The 23,045-nt window shown below is 40.8% G+C and overlaps 1 protein-coding gene across 1 annotated transcript in view; it reads left to right on the top strand.

Moving 5' to 3' along the window:
- Positions 1 to 17,956, top strand: part of LOC142399457 (homer protein homolog 3-like) — a 34,354-nt gene extending 16,398 nt beyond the window's left edge. The window contains exons 5-11 of the mRNA XM_075484149.1: positions 2,003 to 2,107; positions 2,911 to 2,919; positions 3,301 to 3,434; positions 10,231 to 10,387; positions 14,476 to 14,583; positions 14,720 to 14,800; positions 17,431 to 17,956. Coding sequence (XP_075340264.1) covers positions 2,003 to 2,107; positions 2,911 to 2,919; positions 3,301 to 3,434; positions 10,231 to 10,387; positions 14,476 to 14,583; positions 14,720 to 14,800; positions 17,431 to 17,616 — 780 coding nt within the window. The 3' untranslated portion in view covers positions 17,617 to 17,956. The remainder of the gene's footprint in view (positions 1 to 2,002; positions 2,108 to 2,910; positions 2,920 to 3,300; positions 3,435 to 10,230; positions 10,388 to 14,475; positions 14,584 to 14,719; positions 14,801 to 17,430) is intronic.
- Positions 17,957 to 23,045: the final 5,089 nt, after the last annotated feature.

The raw sequence follows: 23,045 nt of genomic DNA, 5'->3' as shown, positions 1-23,045 counted from the left end.
ACTCGGTTGTTTTGGAGGTTTGTTGTTAACCTTCCCATTCATGGATGTCCAGTCCTGTTTCCTCCCATGTACAGGGGTAGAAGAGCTCCTCAGTCTTGTAGGAAGTGAAGGCCAGTCGGTTCCACATATTTCAGCTCGCTGTGCCCTGCCTGTGATACCTCCTCCCACTTCCAGGAGACATGATTTACTTTTTGGTTTTGCACCGAGACGGTTCCAGGGAGGATTATTATTCGATGATTTATTATAGTGCACAGAGTCTGCTTTCTTGGTCGTGTTATCTGTGCTCCTTAGCTGTGTGTTAGCTTGCTCGTCTCCACTATTCTGAATCAATGGCAAGGTTTTTTCATTTCCATACAGTCCATTTACCTCCACATTTACTTCTAAACTATGGATTGTTGTCTCCAGTACTGCAATCTTCTGCAGGAGGCTGTAGTAGTCATCTGTGGAGAAGGGAGGCATATTGCTGCTAGTTAGCCTAACGGTTAGCACCTTTCCAGGCTATTTAGCTTTAGCTGAGTGCTAGGTGCCCATACACTGTAAATCAGGCTTCAGCTGTGTGTAGGCCACGCACATGGAACGCTGAAGATAAAGAACTATAAAAAATGTTGCTGTTTCTGATAAAAAAAAAAAAACTTTAGTCCCAGAGATTTAGCAAGTAAAGACAATAAAGAGTGAGGTGTTCACCCAAACTCCCCAGATACCAATCTGAAGACATCTGTAGGAAGAGAGCCAAATCCAAAAAGACCCTACCCCATTACCAGGGCTCTCAAGTCTCACGCAATGAGCGTGAAACACACGTATTTCAACAAGTTCACACGCTCACACGCCACACATGCCATTTGTCACGCTGAGAAATGATCAACTTCGAAGCACAGAAATTCTAATGGCCTATACTATAAACGAGTCAATGGCAGGTTACTGTGCGCTCGTACAGCTTAGAACTATAGCTCTGGGACAGCTGTCTTGATTTAGCAACCCATCGGCAAATCATAAAATAGAATTTCTCAGCCAATCAGAAAACAGAATTTCTTGTTGCTGGGTGAGGTCTGAAATAGCTTTCAGCTGCAAGCACGCGTTCCATGAATGCACAGCGGACATAACCTATTATGCTCTGAATTCGTGCCGAAGTTGTACACGAGCTGGAGGTGGAAGAGAACCGTCAGGATCATCAGCAGGTCATATCTTCATTTATTTTAATCTTTTATTAGTTACTATAGTTTTCCTACTCTTTGTAAAAGACCAATACCTGCCGATTAAAGTGTTCGTTGGAGTAGTAGACCTAAATATTCAGCACACACCCTTTGACATGAGCAACTTAATGAAAAATGAAAAATATGTAGGAGTGTAATTAGGCTTCCAATGTTAATTTTTTTTCAAAGATGACTGGTATGAGCAGATTCCCAAGGCTATCTACAATTTCCAAACTGGTATTAGTTCTGCCACACTGAAATGCTGATGCAGAGAGGGTTTTTTCCATGGTGGGGCTCAATAAAACCAAGACCAGGAACACGTTGGCTCTGAATGGAACTCTGTCATCCATCATGACTGTGAAAATGGCTGACATTGAGCCACAGTGCTTTAAATGGGAGCCCCCAATATCAGTCATCAAGAATCAAAATCTGCCACAAACACTTACAACAACACTTACTGCAAGGGACCCCCCCCCCAAAAAAAAACCCTAAAGAAACCCCCCCGCGCACACGGCCCAGCCCCTGCCCCGCCCGAATCTCACTCCAAGCAAACTTGAAGACTTGAGAGCCCTGCCCATTACCCACGGGGCCCAAAGGCTGACATCATGGTACCAGATGCTCCAGCATATCCTAATACATTCTTTTTCCAATTAGAATATGGAGGATCTACTCAATAGTAGGCAGTAGATCATAATGTTATGGCTGATCAGCTTCTTACTAAAATGAATTGCCCATATTCCCAAAGACCTTTTGTCCAACACTGTTTATGTTTTGTTAACTAAAACCATTTCTGACTTGGTCTCTTTTAAAAGTTTTCAGAGAAATTTAAAGAGGTAAAGGATGCTGCTCGTCTGGCTCGAGAGAAGTCACAAGACAAAGAACTGGCAAACACTGCACTCACCATAGCTGCTCCTCAGGTGAGCTCAGCCATTTATGGAAAAAGTATTAACATGTAAAACAACTTTGCTATACATCCATCTATTTTCCCTACATGCTTAATCCATTTCACGGTCATGGGGGGGGGGGGCTGGAGCCTAGAGCCTATCCCAGCTGTCAGTGGGTGAGACGTAGGGTACACCCTGGTCAGGTTTTAACTACTAAGTCACTATCCTCAAATATATCCAGTTAAAAAAATTTGGGGGGCTTTTTTAAGATTGAGGAGGCCAAGATTAGATTAAAATGCTTGTATGACTTCCGATATTACACAGGGTCGCTGTGACTGTATCAAAGGATGCGTGGAGAGAGAGGAAAGAAAAGCTGAAGAAATGTGAGCTAGGTCACTTGTCTCAGAGGGAAGCAAAAGTCAGGAAAACTAGGACAATGATAAAATTATCCCATGCTGCTCAGAAGCACACTATTCTTATTTTCTACCCACAGCCGAGCAGAAGTCTCTTACTACAACACCAATGAAAGAAATGTAGTCAGCTTAGGGTTTTTTGATTATTAGAAAATAATCAACAGTCAGTCACCTTGCTTGTTCATGATGAAAATGCCCATTTCATTTTCAGTTCTCTGACTTCAGATTCTACGTCATGATTGATTCAACTAACACGTTGGAAAAACCAAAGCTTCAGAAAACTGACTCATCATTTAACTGTAGTCTTGAAGCTGCACTGCTCTGCATAAATGATTTTACCTCTAAATCTGCTTGAAGGTGTGTATTTATTAAATTGTAATGGCATGTTTCTTTGTTTTTCCACCTCATGAATTTTGCCTATAGTTCTCACAGGTGAGTCTTCTTTTGGTTTAACTACAAAAACTGCAAGAAATCTAAAGCACAGTGAATATTTGGGCTTATTGTAGGTAGTGTCTCTCTTCAAATGCTATCTAGAAACTGAACATTCATGTTGGCTTACAACATTACAGTATACATACAGACTAGTACTTGTCAATCAGAAGCTGAGATGGGAAAGAGAGAAATCTATAATTTAAAACGAGAAGTGAAGCTTAATTTCTGCGTTGTAGTTCTAATTATAAACATTAAATTTTTGCCTCAATAAGCTTCACTCCTCTTTAAATAATCAATGTTTATTAATTATTAATTGCCTTTCAATATTGTATAATTCTATGTGTGGTATCAGGAGTGTCCATTTACTTATGTATTCTTCAGGACCTCTCTGATGAACTCCAGTCTCCACCTATGATGTGTATTAACGGACCAGAGGATAAGCTGTACCGCAGCCAGAGCGCAGACATCACCCTGTCCTCTGAGAAGGAGCGTATTAAGAAGATGCTTTCTGAAGGGTAACTGAGTTCAGCTTTCACAAAAGCATGCACAAAGTACATCAGCAAAACTGAGACTGAAGAGCCCATAATCATGCCCATAATCATGCCCATAATAATCAGTCCAGTCTGAATTTATCTTCAAACGGTTATGTACTATGATAGGAATATAGCCAATGTTTTTGTGTTTCTGGTTTCAGTTTGTAGTAAACCTACATTATCTCTGCTCAAAGTTCAAAGAAATTTAAGAAAAAAAACGCCAAAGTTATTACTTTATGAGTTGCTCACAAATATAGGGTTCAACTTGAATGTTTAATATTGAGCGCAGAGAGTAGTTTTAAATTTGGGTAAGGCTATTTGCACCCCTGGTACAATTAGCACTGTATGCTGATTGTACCCTGGTGCAAATAGAAGTGAATGCTATTCGTACCCCGGTGCACTCAGCAATGTGTTCTATTGATACCCCGTCTGGTGCAAATAGCAGTGAATGCTATTCGTACCCCGGTGCACTCAGCAATGTGTTCTATTGATACCCCGTCTGGTGCAATTAGAAGTGTATGCTATTTGTACCCCGGTGCAATTAGAAGTGTATGCTATTTGTACCCCGGTGCAATTAGAAGTGTATGCACCGGGGTAACTTCAAATAGTTTAGCCTCTCCAAAACCGGCACCAAAATGCCTCTGACCAGGGCTCTACGCTAACTTTTTTTCCAGGAGCACTCGTGCACCTAAATTAAAAAAAAATGCCTCTCTTCCTCTACACATATTTGATCTTGATCGCGAAAATGGAAACATTTCTCAAAACATGAACTTTCTATCAAAACGTGAGGTGATCAATAAAGGGATACCAATGCCGGAGGTCAAAGGTATATGCTTCAAGCAACAGGGCATAAGATATCTCGATCTACTACTCGCATTCAAATTGAACCCAAGGATGATTATGAAAAAATAAACTGAAATGGCAGCTAAAGTTTTGTTTCATGGTTGTTTTGGTTATATAGCTAATAATCATAACGAAAAATGGGAGAGGTGATTTAGCATGAAATGATAGCTAGTTGAACAACTGTCTCCCGTATGGAGGATTATGTCGCTATCCATGAGGCCAGAGATGTCCTCAGCTAAGAGTTAAGAAAGACATCTATATTTCAATTTAAAAATATATTAGTGCCATCAGAATTCTTCGCTTTCTGATGAAGAAAAAACGAATGTCCGCAATGGCCTTTGTGCTCACGAGCAAGGTGTTTTTGGTGGTAATTCACGGGGTGTGAAGAATCACAGAGCTATAAAGAACCTTCTTTATAGATCAGTGGTGTGAATAGTGTAAGGCTATTGTACCAGGGGTGCTAATAGACATTCAGAATAATGTATGCTATTTATAGCAAAGTGTGCTATTTACACCCTGGTGCACTAGCTAATTGTTGCAATCAAAACTTCCGTTTGAGAACTGAATTGTTTTTCAAATTGCGCGCCTTCTCTGCAGAGACGTTGGTATGCGCACTATCACTTCTCACTGCCAAAATGCATCGGGCAAGAATCGAACCCGGGACTCCTGAATCTTTACCCAAATCGCTTACCACTACGCTAGTTGATCCTATAACATATCTGTGGTGTGCAGGTAACTTTATAGTTAATATGGCTGAACGTCATGATCGCGAAATTTCTGAAAACTAACAAACTGACGGTTGTAATGTGTTCACTGAACATCGATTATGAAAATAAAACACAATGTTTCCATCTAGTTTTTAATTGGAACAGATATTAGTGCCGAAACCTAGCAGTATTCTTCACTTTCTGATGACGAAAAAACGGATGTCCGCCATGTTTTTTTGTGCAAGCCAGCAGCTTTTATTTTGGTGTTACGTCACGGGGTGTGAATAGCTCAGCTGTGTGGCCAAGGCTATTTGTACCAGGGGTGCAAATAGACACTCCGTTTAAATTTTCCATTTTCATCCTCATTCCTCCGCTTTTTTGGTGGAAGCTATTAGTTTAACTTGCTATCACATAAGAATAACTCCCTCATCACAAGTAATCCACTGAGCTATGTTTTGGATATGGTACTCATTTCTTGGGTGAATTAAAGTTTTACTGAAGTAAAATGGTTAACATGATCAATAGTTGCCAGAAGAAAAACTTAAATCCTCTTAATATTTAGAGGGACAAACCAGAGATAATTTGATTATTTTGGTGACAAAGTACAAATATGGGCTGAAACTCAATTGTATCGTGCAAACAATCAGTGTAATATTACCTATTTTGATTCAATTTTATGCATGGTCCCTCATGATGACATCCTGATTTTGAAGTGGATCAACAGACAATGTGAACAGTAGAATTGTAATGAAAAAATACACATACTCAGACTCAGCCATACTTACTAGCCTTTGTTGGCATTACTGGTATCTATCATCTAGGTCAGCAGCCAACATGCTTTATTTATTGTGCCTGGTATTTGATGCTAGCAAATGTCTTGGGATTTCATCGAAGGACACTGAAGTGCTTGCAAGTCTTTGACAGAGAATTGGATAACTGTCACGTTCAGTTTTGTAATAAAGACGGTACGTTTTTTCTGCTATGTTTTCTTGACCTTCTCTCTGGGTGTAGGTGTGTTGCTGCAGGTTGGTGCTTCATATAGCTTCTTGAATAATTTAGGAGTAGGTTGGTGAGTCTGATATGAACTTAGCCATCAGGGTTTTATCATGATCCAAAGTCTTAGCGTGGCACAGTCAACAGTTGCTCCACAGCTAGCTTTAATATTTAGCCTAATACTGACTGTAAACCTAGTTGGTGGTTCAGTTTTACTGTCAGGGTTCTGCGTTTACATGCATGTGTGTGCGTGTGCGGGCATGTGTGCGTGCGGCTGCTCCCGATTGCTTCCACCTGACCCTGCTGCCTGGCTCTGGTATTTAAGCTCCAGTCTTTCAGAGGATCGGCGCCAGATCATTGTTCACTCACAGTCGTCATTGAGAATCCAAGCAAAAATGGATCGAAGGAAAATAACCTCAAGGAAACTTCATCAGGAAAAAAACGCTCTGCACCGCCAATGTTTCAACCAGTTTTCAGCTAAGGCCCCATCACAGGGTAGTCAGTCCAAGTTTTGCCACCGCAGTCCATGGTTCAGTACAGTTTTCTGCTCACTATCAAGATACAAGTTTCTCAGACAACATCTAACCAGTCTCTCCCATCACAGAGCCACAGATCCATCACAAGAGGTTCACTGCTGTACAGAAAACCTCCATTTATTGTGCACATTTGTCCCACTTTGTAAATAAAATCACCTACCAGAATGTACCTCCTCATCTCAGTCTCCATCAAGATCCTGCCTAATGGTTAACCTTAACAGAACGATCTGGCCAAAGGAAAATGGACCTTTCCGTGACAGAGCAGGAGAAGTCATGGCAACAGGCTCTTACTAATCAAGGAAACCTGTTAAGACAACATGAGCGAGTTCTCCGATCATTAGTGGAAACCAACCAATCTCTGTCGCAAAAGGGAGCGCATCTAACTTCTCAAGTATCTTCTTTGACCTCCAGGTTCACTTCCGGTTCAGACTCTCCGCCAGTCACTCAAGCAGCTTCTCCCTCTCCCTCACCTTCTCTAAGGGAATCCTATATGACTGATCCAGAGTTCTTCACTGGTGATCATGACAAGTGCAGAAGTTTCCTCCTACAGTGCACAATGGATTTCCAGGAAAGACCTGTAATGTTTCAGAATGATCATTCCAAGATTAATCATATTATGGGACTGTTGCAAGGGAGAGCTTTGTTTTGGGCAGAGGCTCAAGTGACTTTTTGGGCATCATGGTCAAGGGGAGGAGTCTTCCCAAAGCCTACTCTCTCTGAAAAGGAACAACTCGCCAGTTGGTATGGGGTTACTGACGAGCCAGGTTTTTAATGATGATTCCCCATCGCTGTCTTTCCTTACCTGCTACTATTTCCTTCACAGACTGTCTCTCTTTCTCTTCCAGTATTCGTTGACTCTGGGGCCGAGGCTAACTTCATTGATCAGAGTTTAATTCAAGAATCAGGTATTTCAGTTGTCCAGCTTAAACAGCCATGGGTAGTAATGAGCATTAGATGGGAAAGTGTTATCGGAAATAACTCATGCCACTGTACCTGGATAAGATGGAACATTGAGGAACACAACAGTCATGTTCATCTAGTCCTACAGCGAAAACAAACTGTTTGTGAAAGCTGAGAAATCCAAACTCAATGTCACCAGTTTCTGTCAGTTTCTTAGGATACACAATCAAACAAGGAGAGATTGAGGCGGACCCCCAAAAGATCAGAGCGGTAGCAGAGTGGCCAACATTTCCTGGGTTTTGCACATTCCTACCGGCAGCTTATCAAGGCTTACAGTAGCAGAGTGGCCCCTCTCTTCAAATGGATGTTACCTCTTCAGTTGCTTTTCAAAGGTCCAGAGAAGCTGAAGCAGCCTTTGCAGAGTTAGTCACATTTTGTGTCTGCTCCTATTTTGACACGGGTCGACCCTTCCAAACAGTTTATTGCGGAGGTTAATGCATCTTATCTGGGAGTAGGAGCCGTCTTCTCCTAACATTCAGACTCAGATCAGAAACTACACCACAGTGCTTTCTATTCTCAATGTTTGAATCCCTGCTAAACAGAATTGCGAGGTGGGAGTCTGGAATTGCTTTCCACACCCTTCATAGTGTGGACAGACCACAAAAACTTGTCATATCTCCAGTCAGCCAAGCGTTAGAATTTCTGACAGGCCCATTGGGCACTATTCTTTGGGAGATTTGACTTCATGATTTCCTACCATCCTGGTTCAAAATGGCAAGCCAGATACTCTGTATCGCCAGTTTCCCCCCACAGACACACCTGAACCAGAGGCCATCCTTCCACCATCCTGTTTTGTTGCCACCTTGACATGGGAAATTGAAGAGAAGGTGAGACAAGCACAAGTACAGGAACCCGATCCAGGTAATGGACCTAAAACACAGTGGGGACACTCTTCCTGCCTTACCTGCCATCCTGGTATATGCACATGTCTGCTCCTTTGTTTTGGCCTGTCCTGAGTGTAGTCGTTCCAAGGTGACTCATCCAGCTCCGGCGGTGAAGCTCCAACCACCACCTGTCCCAGGACGCCCGTGGTCCCATATCACCCTCTATTTTGTCATGGGTCTTCCTTCTTCCCGAGGTAACACAGTTATCATGACCATTATTGACTGTTTTTCTAAGGCTGCAGATTTATTAGCTCTAGCCAAGTTCCCTAACAGCTACAGAAACTGCAGACTTGCCGGTACAACACGTGTTCAGGATTCATGGCACACCTTCTGATATAGTCAGCAACAGAGGTCCACATTTTATCTCACAGGTTTGGCACACCTTCTGAAAGGCTTTGGGAGCTACAGTCAGTCTGTCCTCTGGATATCACACACAGACTAATGGACAGACTGAGACACTCAACCAAGAGTTAGAATCTGCTACTTGTTGTGTACTGGGTTCTAATCAGTCTACATGGAGGGATGATCTTCCATGGGTAGAATATGGACATAATACTCTGATCAGTACCTCCACAGTTAAAACAGGATTTGAGTGCTCCCTAGGTTATCAGCTTCCTCTTCCCAAGAGCAAGACCTTTCTGTACGTTCTCTCCCATCTCACCTCAGCCGGTGTTGCAGGATTTTGAGGAATACCTATGCTAGCCTTTAAAGACAAATCACGGGATTATGCTGATTATGCATCGCTCCCAGCCTCCCTCCTATGTCCTGGACAGTGGGCGGGGTTCTCTACATACTTAATCCAAGCTGTCTCCCAGATACATTGGACCATTCAAGGTGGAGAGAGTCATTAACCCCTCCAGTATCGTACCCTCAGGATGCACCCCACTCATGTTTCACAAGTTAAGCTTGTTGTTACGTCACCTCTAAAGGCGCTAGCATGGTTGCCGCGTCTGTCACGGCGGTGGCGGACCGTGACGTCAAAATGACGTTTCAGGCATGGCGCTGCGCGTTGTCGTGCACCAGTCGATTTTTGTAACTTGGCTGCGCCGAGAACAACGAACCGGATGGACCGATGTGAGACCGGCTCAGTCAGGAGGTGCGTTTGTACAGGCAGCTGTACGAAACTGCAGTGAAACAGCACAGGGAGCACGTAAACTCCCAAAACTGGTGCACAGAGATTGGCAGAACTTTGGGGAAAGAGGGAGAGTTCTGTAAGAATGTGTGGAAGAAGCTACGGGACAGGCAAAGAAGAGGGCAGAGACTCTGTTGATGCTGGGGGCTTCAAACCTTCACCTCTATTAACTGAATTAAAAAATTAAAATGATCCGAATACTGCAGCAGTATCATTAATTACAGTATTCTTGCTCTTGACAGCGGCATTGTTTTCTTCTCCACTTTCGTGGTTGTAGAGTAGCGGTAACCTTCACGTAGCAGCGCCACCTCTGTGACGGAGAAAATTGCAACTACTGGCGCATCGACTTGCGCTGCTTGCGCCACTATACATGGCGGGCACGAAATCGTGACGTCATCAACACCGCTCGCGCTAGCAGACGCGGCAACCATGCTAGAGCCTTAATTCCCTTTGAACTGGAATTACAAAAATTAGATTTTCATTCCAAAGAAAAGGTTCCAGCTCTGTAAGAAATTACAGAAAAATTACAAGGATAATAGTTACAGATAATTATACAATCTCAGAAGCAATGAAAAGCTCCATAAGCCTCATAAATGTTTTTCTGAAGCTTTTAATCACATTTACCCAGTTTCCATAGAATGTTGAAATTTTCTTCTTGTTTTTTTGGTCCTCTATCCATGGTAGTTCTCTCTGTAAAATATCACTGGCATTTGTGTATTTCAGGTCTGTTTGTGAGATGAATCTGGAAGCTGAGCTCTTCACTCTACAGGACAGCAACTCCAAATTGGTGGCAGCTTTGCATGAGGCTAATGCTAATGTCGAGCAATGGAAAAAACAGTTAGTAGCATATCAGGAGGAGACTGAAAGACTGAGAGAGCAGGTGAGCTGACACTGACATTATTTTGAGTGTCTTCTGTTTAAGCCTGTTTATCCTGAATTCATAGCTGGAAATTGTTGCTTTAGTTAAGATTCTGTATGTGCACCATGCAAACACCCTTAAAGGGACACTATGTAATAAATTAAGTCATTTATTAGCTCAAATCAACATATTCATTCATAAGTTAGTCCTCATTGGTGTAAAATGATCTCACTTATCCTCCTGAGTGAAGAATAACTTGTCTGTATCTACATAGAGCAGGTAAGCTCTATGGAGGCTGCCATGTCCTTCTGGTCTATGAAAAACGACAAAGTGCCGAGAGGGACATAAAGCACTTCGAATCGCGATTTCCCCACCAGGCCTACAAGCGGAAATGACGTCATTGTGACGTCATTTCCGCCAAATGGCTTATTACAGCCGCTAATGCTAAATAGATTTTATTCCTTGGCACATATGTCTTTGTGTTCATTAGCTTTCTTTTTGTAAGTGCATCATCTTCTTCTTTTAATTATTATTCCTATGCTCCCCCTGGCTATCTTCTTTTTGGCGTTATGCTCACATTTGTAAACTGTTATTTTGTTGATTTACTAATAAAGTTTAAAAAAAAAAAAAAATGCTAAATAGATTTTATCTCGTAAATGATCCCACTAATAATGCATTGATTGTTACCAAACTTCTGCCGTAGTATACATAGGCTCTTAACTAACAAAACGAGGCATTAGAAAGTTTGTAAGTTTACCGGGAGTTTATTTACCGCTGCTAATGCTCCTATTGCTAACGCTGCTAATGCTAACGCTGCGTCGACGTCACTTCCGGTAACTCCCGGAATATGACTAATTGCATTGCTTGCACACCAAAGGAGATGTTATGTTATCTGACATGTTATCTGTCATCTGTATTTATAGTGTTGTTGTATGTGTGTTATGTAATCCTTTGTACTGTGTGTCTTGATTTCTTTTTGTTTGTACGGACCTTGAGTCTAAAGCTATAGCTTCTTGAATCTTGACACATTCCGCTTGCCGTAGTTCAAGAAGTTGCAGGACACATTTGAAAACGTGAGGCGCTAGAGAGCAAATTCATTCAACTTTGCAAAATAAAATTGCACCACTAGATGGGGGAAGAAATTACATAACGTCCCTTTAACGTTCTGACGTCCCACTGGCGGAATGTTGCATATTTCCCAACAAAACCCAGCCCCCCCTTCTACATACCTACACATTATACACAGTTGGAAAGCTAAAGTTCTTGAGATTCAAATTATGTATGCCATTTCATAACTGTAGGCGCAGTAAACACTTATGTCAAGCCAGTCGCAAATATACAATAAAATTATACAACTCACCTATGAAGCCTCACAGTATTCCAAGAACAGATACAACTCCAACAAAAATGGTCCTGTTATGTTGGCAAGGGTCCAGTTAATGTACTCCGGGAAAATGGAGTCTTACATCCATCAAGCATAGTCTGCTGTTGCAAACTTTCGAAATTTCAGTCAGACTATGCCTCTACTCCAAATGGTTCAAGAACAGCTTTAAATTTACTTTGGGCATTTTAAGGGGTTAAGCAAAATGTGCTTATTGTCATACTATTACAAAATGGCTCTGCAGGGACAGCAGGAGGTAATATAACGATGGCAAGATGTTAAAATGCAGTTATAAGAGGTTTGGGATATTAGCACATGGAATAGGTAAAACATAAGCCTAAAGAAAAATAACAGAAGACACAAATCAAGCAACCCGGAACTTGCTACGCATATCAGCAAATAATTGAAACATAAAGACTGCCCTCTAGAGTTTAAGACTGTTTTAGGAGAATAACCAAAAGCCGACAATGAACAACCAAGCCAGAAGTACAACAAAGAGAGAAGCATGTCTTAATCTAGAGTAGACTAAAGATTAAAACAAACGCAGGTCTGCAAGTGTATACATCAGGGGTCGGCAACCCGTGGCTCGGCTCCAAAGCCGCATGCTGCTCTTTCATCCTTATACTGCGACCTGGGAAAAGTCGCAGCATAAGGATGAAATTAAAAAGTATCCAATTGAAGTGTATTTTATTCGTGTTTTATTGTAGTTCTAAATTGGAAGATTATTGTGATCTTGAAATATTAAAATAAAAAATATATTTGATTATTTTTATTATTTTTCTTCAGTCAAAATATGCGTCGCACTCGACAAAAGCCGGTATATGCCGCCAAAACACTGTGCATTTATCAAGACTTTCAACCCCAGGTAGGTCAAGTATGGAGAAATGTAAGAAAAGAAAAATATCTGAAGAAAATAGAACATTCAATGATGCCTGGGCAGATTCATTTGCATTTACCTCTGACGAGAGTGGCTTACCAGTATGCCTAATTTGTGGTGAGAAAGAGACCTTCAACTCGGCGTATTTTTTTTTATTATTTTTTTTTTTTAAGAGTTCCAACTGTTCAAAATGTGTTCATAAATCAAATTCAATTTTCTCTGTAGCCCTTCATGGATTTCGGAAGCAACACACTATTTTATTAGGAGAATATGTTTGTTTGTTTGTACAAAGCGTAAAGGTAAAAAAACTATCTTCATTTTAGATGTCAAAAAGTATTTGCGGCTCCCAGTGTTTTCTCTTCCGTGGAAACCAGGATTAAAGCAGAGTTTGTACAATTCTACAAGCTTGAAAGTTAATATTTGTTATGGCCACTTCTATTCTTTAACACAACCTGAACACTCTTAGATAAGCTTCTTGTAATTTCTTTAAGTAGTCTTCAGGAATAGTTCTCTAGGGTTTAGATACTTTAGCATTGTTGCTAAAGAAAAGCTTTGCACAAACAAAAACAACGTAAAACTAATGGAACTCACGAATCATTCTCTTTTTGTTTCCAGTAATGACAGTTACTGGTTTCACTCCAGTGAGTGAGCTCACAAAGGTTTTGACTGTGCCATTCTTTTTCAGACAATTCCTTTTATTGAGATAAAAGTACTTGCTGAGAAAATAAAATATGTCTAGTAACAAGACTCATGCTGCATACTGACTGAAGTGATAAACTTCACAAATGTCATACCTCACCACAAGGCTCTGTGGTTTGAACATAGCAAGCTTAAAGAAGGTTTTACAATTCTAATATTTTTCAGGCTCCAGTGGATGCAGATGCCTCTGTCCTCCCCATCTCCACTCCTCATTAAAAATTACTACAAACATTGCTGATTCAATGTTCTAATACCTTTATCCCTTTCCACTATATTACAATATTGATCACCTCTATGTAATTGTGTAGCACTTTTTTATGCTAAAACTAAATTAAATCATATCAATTGAAGCTCTGTGTCCTTTGGACCAAGCTGGTTTCCTCTGTCTGAGGAAGGGGAACCAGTTGGCTGAAAATGGCTCAAGTCTCTGGGGTGATGTAAGAGGAAGAAAGGTTTGTAGGACAGCAATATCCTACTTTCAGTGCCCTAGTTAAAAAAAAAATCACTAGAGGCATCCTCTCTTTCTCTCTCTCTTTCTTCCTACTGCTCCCACTTTTCCATCTTGTAACAGAGTCTTGTAGCAATCTATAAATTAAACAAACAACATGTAAATGTCCTGATTTCAGTTCAAATACTGAATGATATGAGTCGGGTTTTCAATGTCTAACATTGTTGGCCTAACTTTACGAAGATGTTCCCTCCACCACTTAATTTGCTAATTTAGTTTACTGTATTTTATGTTATATATTCCCACAGACACACAGCAAAGAGCCAAGACACCAAATATTCCATTTTTTCTACTGGCAAATAAAAAAAATTGAGACTATTAAACCTTATTAGTGTATTATTTATTTTTTTATTGTGTACACACAGTGAGGTGCCAACCACTGAGTAATAATAAATTAAAAATATTGTACATATCTTCCACCTTCACTTATACCACACAAAGGCTTTTGGCTATCAGCTTTTATCAGGTGGTATCATTTTAGACATTTTGATCAACTTGAAGCTCACTCTCATCTGCCCTTTCCTATGTATGTGTTCAAGACATTAGATTGTAATGGTGCCATTGATCTGGGCTAAATGCAGCAATGTTTTTGTACAAAGCTATTCCTCGTGTAAAATAATATTGAATTGCATGTGTTTTGCAAGGTGGCTGAACTGGAGGCCCATGGAGGCCAAGGACCCAGTGACTTGCTGAAGGATGAGCTGACGCAGTCCCTGGAAGAGCTGGAGGCCTTACTGAAGGCCAAAGATGAGGTTGGAAAATGTCTTCTTTTATCATCTCTTTTGTTCACATATCATTGAGACTAATTTAGCTGCAAGAGATAACAGGAAATTATAATACATCAGCACAACATAAGCTATCTGATGGGTTCCTCTAATTCCGTTTCAGGAAATTCACATTTTGCAAAGCAAGAAACTCGAGTACCGTGAAATGGAACATGAGAAGGATGAGGCCATCCACAGATTAAGGGTAGGAAAGACTTAATCACGGGCACGACATTTTTGAGTAGTACAGTAGAACAAAGGAGTAACTATCTGCTTGTTGACAATCAAATAAGTAAACTCCCTCACTATATATTATCCTGGGTTTCAGTTCTTTCTCACCAGACCATTGCATTTAAATTTGCATGAATGTATTTATTCTGTTGCTTCTGTTTTTTTTAATTTTTTTTTGTATCAAGTCTGTAGTTTCAGTTCCTGCTTCAGCAATGTTTGGTTTACTTATTAAAGCTTAAATTTACATCCTCAGTTCTCACCTTCCTTTCTAAAATTCTGCATTTGTGTCCTCAACCTCCGTTTCCTCCTGTGCTTCATGACAGTGAAAGCACTGAGTGTTTAGCTAGACTAAAAAAGCAATGTATAAGTACTGTCCATTTGATCTTACTTATTTCTTATTTAACTAACAGTTAACCAATAATGAGCTACTTAGTAAAATTTTATCAGGATATATTTGATAATTAGTACTTAATCAGCAATTAGCACATTCTTCATTTGTTAACTGGAAATGTTCCAAAATGTAGTGACTTACTGCTAATTTATATCATATCTTAGTAACTTTGCTTGTGTTCCACAAATTATTATAGAATAGAAATAGAATAGAATAGAAAAATACTTTATTCATCCCCCAATGGGGGAAATTCAAATTAGTCAAGTAGCTAAAAAAAAAAAAGAAAATTTACAATGATTGTATATTAACAACAATAATAATGATACCAGTTCTAATAAAAATACTACTACTAACTAATAATAATAATAATAATAATAATAAATGACTAAATACATTTTTAAAAATTAAAACAAATAAATCAATCAATTTGAGAAGAACTCAGCAGTCACTGTCAAAAAGCCTTATGTCTGTGGGAACAAAGGACCTTCTGAACCTCTCAGTCCTGCAGCGCAGAGAGATGAGCCTCTCACTGCAGCTGCTCCTCTGTCCTGCCAGGATGCTGTGGAGAGGATGTTTATTGTTTTCCAAAACAGAATACAATTTCCTCCTCATCCGTTGCTCCACCACAGCACTGAGAGGGTCCAGCCTTCTGCCTACAACAGAACCAGCCTTTTTCACCAGTTTGTCCAGGCGCCTACAGTTTTTGTCTGTAGTGCAACTCCCCCAGCAGACAACAGCACAGAACACTGCACTCTCAATGATAGTGTGATTAAAACATGCACATCACATCACTGCAGACATTGAAGGACCTGATCCGTCTCAGGAAGAAGAGACGACTCTGGCCCCTCTGCTTCTACACTGCTTCTGTGTTGGCAGACCACTCCAGTTTATTATCCAGCACCACCCCCAGGTATTTGCAGGTCTGACCAGTCTCTATCTCCCCTCCATCAATGCAGACTGACTGGTATGTAGTTTTAGATCTCCTGAAGTCCACCACCAGCTCTTTGGTCTTGGTGGTGTTAATGAGCAAACAGTTCTTTTTGGTCCAGTCAGTAAAGACCTCCACAAGGTCCCTGTGCTCCTTCTCCTGTCCACCATGCACACATGCCGCAACAGCCGTATCATCAGAATACTTCTGGATGTGGCAGGACTCCGAGTTATACCTGAAGTCCGATGTGTACAGGGTGAAAAGAAAATGAGCTAAAACAGTACCCTGCGGAGCCCCAGTACTGCATTCCAGTGTTCCAGAAACACATTTCCCCATCCTGACATACTGTGGTCTGGCAGACAAATAGTCTATAATCCACAATGTCAGGGAGGGGGCCACACCCATACCTAGAAGCTTGTCTTTCAGTATGGGAGGCCGTATGTTGTTGAAGGCACTAGAGAAGTCAAAGAACATAATTCTCACATATGAACCAGGCACATCCAGATAAGCATATGCCCGATGCAACATGTACAGAATCGCGTCTTCCACTCCTATGTGTTTCTGGTAGGTAAACTGGAGATGGTCAAGAGCCTCAGCAACCTGCAATCTCATGCGACGAACAAGGAGTCTCTCCAAGGTCTTCATGATATGAGATGTCAAAGCCACCGGTCTGTAGTCATTCAGCTCCACCGGTTGCCCTAATTTGGGTATGAGACAGCACTGGGACTTTTTCCATCTGAATGCTCATATTGAAAAGTCTCTGAAGAGGGACTGCTAGTTGACCAGCACAGTCCCCCAGAAGCCTTGGACAGACTCCATCTGGGCCTGAAGCCCTCCTTGACTGAAGTCTCCTGAGCTCAGCTCCAATCTCCTCTATAGTTAGACACAGAGGTTGTAGCGGAGGAATGGCGACAGGAGTGATGTTGCTATCAACCATAGAGATGGGGGTGCAGCTGGACAGAGGAGGGCTAGTGGTGGGAGTTGCTGCAGAGGTGGAAGTGCAGCTGGACTGAGGAGGCCAGGCGGTGGGAGCAGCCACAGATGTGGAGATGCAGCTGTGCTCAGGATGCCTGGAGGTAGAAGCTGCCGCAGAGGTGTATGTGCAGTTGGGCTTAAAAGGCCTGGTGGTAGAAGCTGCCGCAGAGGTGGAGGTGTGGCTGGGTTCAGAAGGCCTGGGTTGTAGATATGATCATTTAGTTCAGTTTTGAATTTTAATACAAACAATAACCTCTCAACATTCTAAGTTTGCCTAGCTATCTGTGTGCCTTTCTCATGTTCACTGCAGGAGATGGAGATTCGAAACTCAGAGTTGGAGCGTCGCATCCAGAACACAGAGCAAAACCTAAGTAACTCCCTGGAGGATCGGGATCGTATGGATACTGAGATCCACAGGGCGATAGAGATTCTGGATATCAAGATCTTTGACCTCAATGACCTCCGGCAAAGCCTTGTTAAACTTATTGACAAATAAAAACGGAGAGGAAAAACGTAGAAATGTAACCCATGGTAGAAACAGGAAAGACGGGGTTAAATCTGCCTTGGCTATGGCAACAAGCTGTATACTGACAAGATGGAGCTGGTCCCTGTCATCCTCAAGCACAGAAACACTTTGTGTACAAGAGAGATATTCCATATCTGTGTTGAAACAGTGGCTGTGCTGCAGCAAGATCATATTAATGTTGACCTAAGCAACAACATATACTATGTAGTTCTTGTCTAATCTAATGTAATGCTTAATGTTGCTTTCAAGAGTAACATACAATGCAATAAACCAACTTTAGGGTAAGTGCTTGACTGTGCAAGACATTTTAACTGGTGCTTGTGGTTTTTCATAACTATGACTTTTGTAAACAAAATGGCGATGCAGTATCAATATGAATAAGAGGCCTTGTTTTTTCATCTTCACAATCGAGTCCGGAGATAGAGAGAAAGGAGCATTACGCTCATTGAAAAATTAATGGAAAGCAAGTTCACAAGACAAAAAGAGTTTTGCCTATTTCAGATCCTGCATAAAACATGATAATTACTGATAATAACCTACAGTTTCATTTGTGGACATGATCTTGTAGTTTACGATACATAATATATCACAGCAATAACGTAAAATTTAACAGATTTTAAAGTAGTTGGAAGTTTTACTACCTGAGTAATAACATGTACTTAATGACAGAAATACAATTTAAGCACAAATGTCTAACTATTGAAACAATAGATCTTGATTTTGACACCAAAGATCAAATGTTAAAAAACAACTAAATAACTTCTTTCATTAGCTTGTCTATTTTTTGCATCTTCATTAAGTTAATGAATCTTGTATTCTTTAGTGAGCTATAGTTACCCTTAATGTGTTCATAGCTAGTATATTCTAAGCAAATCAAGATCGGATAAATAACAGTTTCCCGATACTTAGTTAAATAATTCTACATTTCTGAAGAAATCGTAAGAAAACAAAATTCATGCCTTAGTTTTACAGATAGCTTTAGGTGGCTTTCGAACTGGCCCAATCTAAGTAATTGTCTTGTGCATTGTCTCATAACAAAAAAACGTTTACACGGTAAGCTTTAAGAGATAGTTCCACATTTTAATAAACACATCGCGGTGATGCATTCAAGGAGAGTCTTTCCTGCCTTCATTTAGTTTTACCTTTAGCTGTGGACAATAAGCCATTACCCCTTGAGAGTACGGCTGTAATGTATGAATTATTAAATAATACAAAGAAAAAGATATATACTATGTCTACTCACTCAAACTGTATTGTTTGACATGGTATTAAAAGCTATATTTGCATGTTTTTTTTGTTTTTTTCTGAGGCTCATCTTTCTCTTTAAGGGATAGTTTTGAACAAAAATGACAGCTCAATGTCTGAAACTGAGTTGTCAAGGTTGAAATAAAGGGAAAAATGCAATTCTGTTTGTTGTGTGTCTGTTTTCCTCCAGTGCATCATTTAGATAATTAATCTATTTATGTGGTTGCTATATACCACAATGTTTGATCAAATTAATTAATGCCATTACTATTACTAAGCTTATCATTAAGCAAATAGAAAAAAATGACCATCCTAAATCCAACTTTAAATGAGGCATATTAAGAAAATAACTTACATTTATTGTGCTTGAGAGCATATATTCAGGGCTTTAGTGACTAACAATCCAATCCAATCCAATTTTATTTATAAAGCACTTTACAACAACCTCAGGTGACCAAAGTGCTGTACAAAAAATAAAAACAAAGAAATTTAAAAGAATAAAATACAAGAATAAATTAAAAGGCACAAAACAGCTATATAATTTAAAACAATAATAATACTAAAAATAGCAATTTCACATTTCAACATCTCACATCGTGTCAAAAGCTAGGGAGAAGAGATGTGTTTTAAGATTGGATTTAAAAACAGACAGAGAGGAAGCCTGTCTGACGTGGAGAGGCAGATTGTTCCACAGTTTAGGAGCCGCCACAGCAAATGCACGGTCACCTCTGAGCTTGCGCTTAGTTTTTGGTACAGTCAGGAGCAGCTGATCAGCTGACCTGAGAGAGTGGGAGGGTTTATAGGGCTGTAGCAGCTCAGAGAGGTAGGCTGGTGCGAGACCATTGAGGTATTTAAAAGTAAATAAAATAATTTTAAAACTGATCCTAAAATGTATGGGCAGCCAGTGAAGTGAAGCTAAAATGGGGGAAATATGCTCATATTTACGTGTGCCAGTTAAAAGACGTGCGGCAGCATTTTGCACCATCTGAAGACGGGCGATGGAGGACCCACTAACCCCCACATAAAGAGCATTACAGTAATCCAGCCTAGTGGTTACAAAGGCGTGGATTACTGTTTCAAAGTGTTGCTTAGAAAGAATGGGTTTTATTTTGGCAAGCTGCCTCAAGTGGAAGAAACTAGATTTAACGACCGAATTTACCTGACAGTCGAGCTTGAGATCGGTATCAACTTTCACCCCAAGGTTAGTGACAGTTGGGTTAATGAACTGGGACAAGGAGCCCAGATCTACAAAGGGGGCCCCAGTAGTGCCACCAAAAACCATCACCTCTGTCTTCTTCTCATTAAAATTTAAAAAGTTTATATTCATCCAGGCCTTTATGTCGTCCAGACACCTGAGTAGTGGTTTGACAGAATAAGCGTCTTTCTTTTTCAGTGGGACATAAATCTGGCTGTCATCCGCATAACAGTGGAAGGACATACCATGCTTTCTTAGTATGGAACCAAGTGGTAGCAGGTAAAGAGAGAAGAGGGCCTAAAACTGAGCCCTGGGGGACATCACATGAGAGATGAGCAGAGGAGGACACAGAGTCACCAATGCTGACACAGAATGTTCGATCAGCCAAGTATGACCTGAACCACTCCAATGCTACACCTAAAAAAAAAAAAAAAACACTCCAATGCTAACAACTAAAAATCTGATCTAAAACAACCGTGTCTCTGCAACCTAGGTTGTTCAGGGAGCTGCTTAGATGTTCGGCTTGATGAGGCATCACAGATGGGGCTCATAGTAGAAAAAAGTTATAATACTGTACCACTGATCTCAAAAGAAGCCCGCAGGACAGGAGAGTCAAGTAGCTCACCCCACCCTCAAAAATTGGCCCAACAGAGCTATCAAGATAAAGTTGAGAGGTTCTGTGGTACTTCTCCAGAGCTACACAATGTGCCACAATAGCCTCGCGAGCTAAGGCAAGGCAAGGTATCTTTATTTATATAGCGCAGGACACAAGCCTGTTGTCACAGCTGAGTTGTATCAAAGATGCATGAGTTTTCATCCGCCTGTTATGGATCCATAAGCAGCCAACTGCTGCTCTCACTTTGCTTGGTGGTTTGAACTGTCCGATAATATTTTTTAAACAAAAAATCATTTGGACTCTGTGGATCATGTGTCGCACACAACAATCTCAAAACAGTGATGACTGTGAAATGTGGAATCAGCAGATGGTTTTGTTCTGAACTTCGAAAAAGACCTCTTCTAACATAAAAGGTCTGAGCAGTTTCTAAGGTAAAAATATTGCAAAGAAAGAAAAGCTGTGCATTCTATGTACCATTATCACTGTGGTCAGTTGGAAAACAAGTTTTCTAACTCCGGTGTGATGCAATGTGGGATTCATTGATCAAATCTAACTGTTTTAATAAAATGGAGTTCAAGTAAATCTTACTCAGAAACTAAAGCTAAATAGCCTGATTAGTCAACATGCAGCTGTAAAATAAATAGATATAAGGAGACAAAAGCATGATAAAAATATAAATTATCAATTCAGGTGTTGACACAACCGAACTGGGACTTGAACCCAAATGCACGACTCACAGAGGACAAAGGACAAATAAACAATCTTTAATGACAACGTGTAAAGAGAAAATCACTCTTTTGTGGAAGATAAAGTATCAAAATAACATAAGGCAAGACTATGGAAATAAACAAAGCTCAGTAGCAAAGAATATAAAACCTGATTGGACATGAAACATGGCATGGCCTGGCGTAGGTTGTCTGACTTATTAAAACAAGACGAACTGGCATAGAGGGGTGTTCCACGAAGCTGGATTAAGGGAAAGCCTGGTTTATCTCGATAATTCTGGCTCATTTAAGAGAAAGTTCTGTTCCAGCAATGTGGCTTATCAGAATGCCCGCTGAGTATCCATAGTAACTTATGCCGCTGAATAGACTACTCCTGGGCAGGCTCATAAACGTATATTATGTCTACGGGCAGGCTCATAGATGTATATTATGTCTACGGGCAGGCTCATAGACGTATATTATGTCTAGGGGCAGGCTCATAGACGTATATTATGTCTACGGGCAGGCTCATAGATGTATATTATGTCTACGGGCAGGCTCATAGACGTATATTATGTCTACGGACAGGCTCATAGACATATATTATGTCTACGGACAGGCTCATAGACATATATTATGTCTACGGGCAGGCAGGGCATGACAGGTGTGGCACGATGGAACCTTCAGCGAATCGTGGACCTCAACCAGCCAGATGTCATCCTGCCTGCTGTGTTTGATCCAACATTAATTACCGAATTGACTTCCACCTCCAAGAGAGTGACAGTGCAGGAGAAATACCCAGCACTTCACCTTTCAGCAACAGACACTGGAGGTTTGGCCTTGAATACAGAGAGCCAGACTGCCGTCCAGTCCCTTTGGACTGGGACAAACAGAGAAGCAAAAAGAAAGCAGAACAAGCTGCTCTTTTGCCTCTCTTGTGCAGACACTCACCCCATCCAGAGCCCAAGCTCCAGATGTGGTCCCCTCTACCAGCTGTACTTTACCTTCTGGCATGACATCTACCAGCCATCCACTCTCTGCTGGTGCTCCGGAAAGGCAGGAGATGCAGTCAGAGAGCAAGCAGGAACCTCTAGCTACTGCAGGTAAATAAACATAATGTTTTAGACCCATTTTTTTTCATTATATCACAACTGAATAACATGTAACTGAGAGACTAGGAATTTTTTTTAATTTAATTTCAGCAATTTCAAATGCCATACCGCTCCTGCTGAGATCCTCGCCAAGGAGTGCACGCTTTTGACCAATAAAGACGGGTGGACAGGTCTTTGTGTTAGATCACACACGCTGGACAACACCCATGAAAGAGGCTATTGATGGCTTGCTGCAGAAATTCCATGGGGAAAAAGACATGCTGAAGCTTGTGGATCAGGAATATGCAGATGTGGTTCACCGGGCTGCCACAGATCTCGACAGTTTTCTTCACCCCACAACCAGGCTACACATCTCCCGTTATTATTAGATTCAGCCCTCCAGCAACGGCTTTGCCTGCACCTGTGAATTATCAAAATTATCATTCAGTATAAATTTAATATCATCAAACATCACAAGCTTTGAATTATAACAGGCAGAGAGAGAGGGGGAGAGGCTTTAATTACGCTTTTAAAGACTGTATCACATC

Source organism: Odontesthes bonariensis, chromosome 14 (assembly GCF_027942865.1).
Source record: "Odontesthes bonariensis isolate fOdoBon6 chromosome 14, fOdoBon6.hap1, whole genome shotgun sequence".
Classification (NCBI taxonomy): Eukaryota; Metazoa; Chordata; class Actinopteri; order Atheriniformes; family Atherinopsidae; genus Odontesthes; species Odontesthes bonariensis.
The sequence above is the reverse complement of the archived record's forward strand: the minus strand, read 5'-3'. Positions and strand labels throughout refer to the sequence as shown.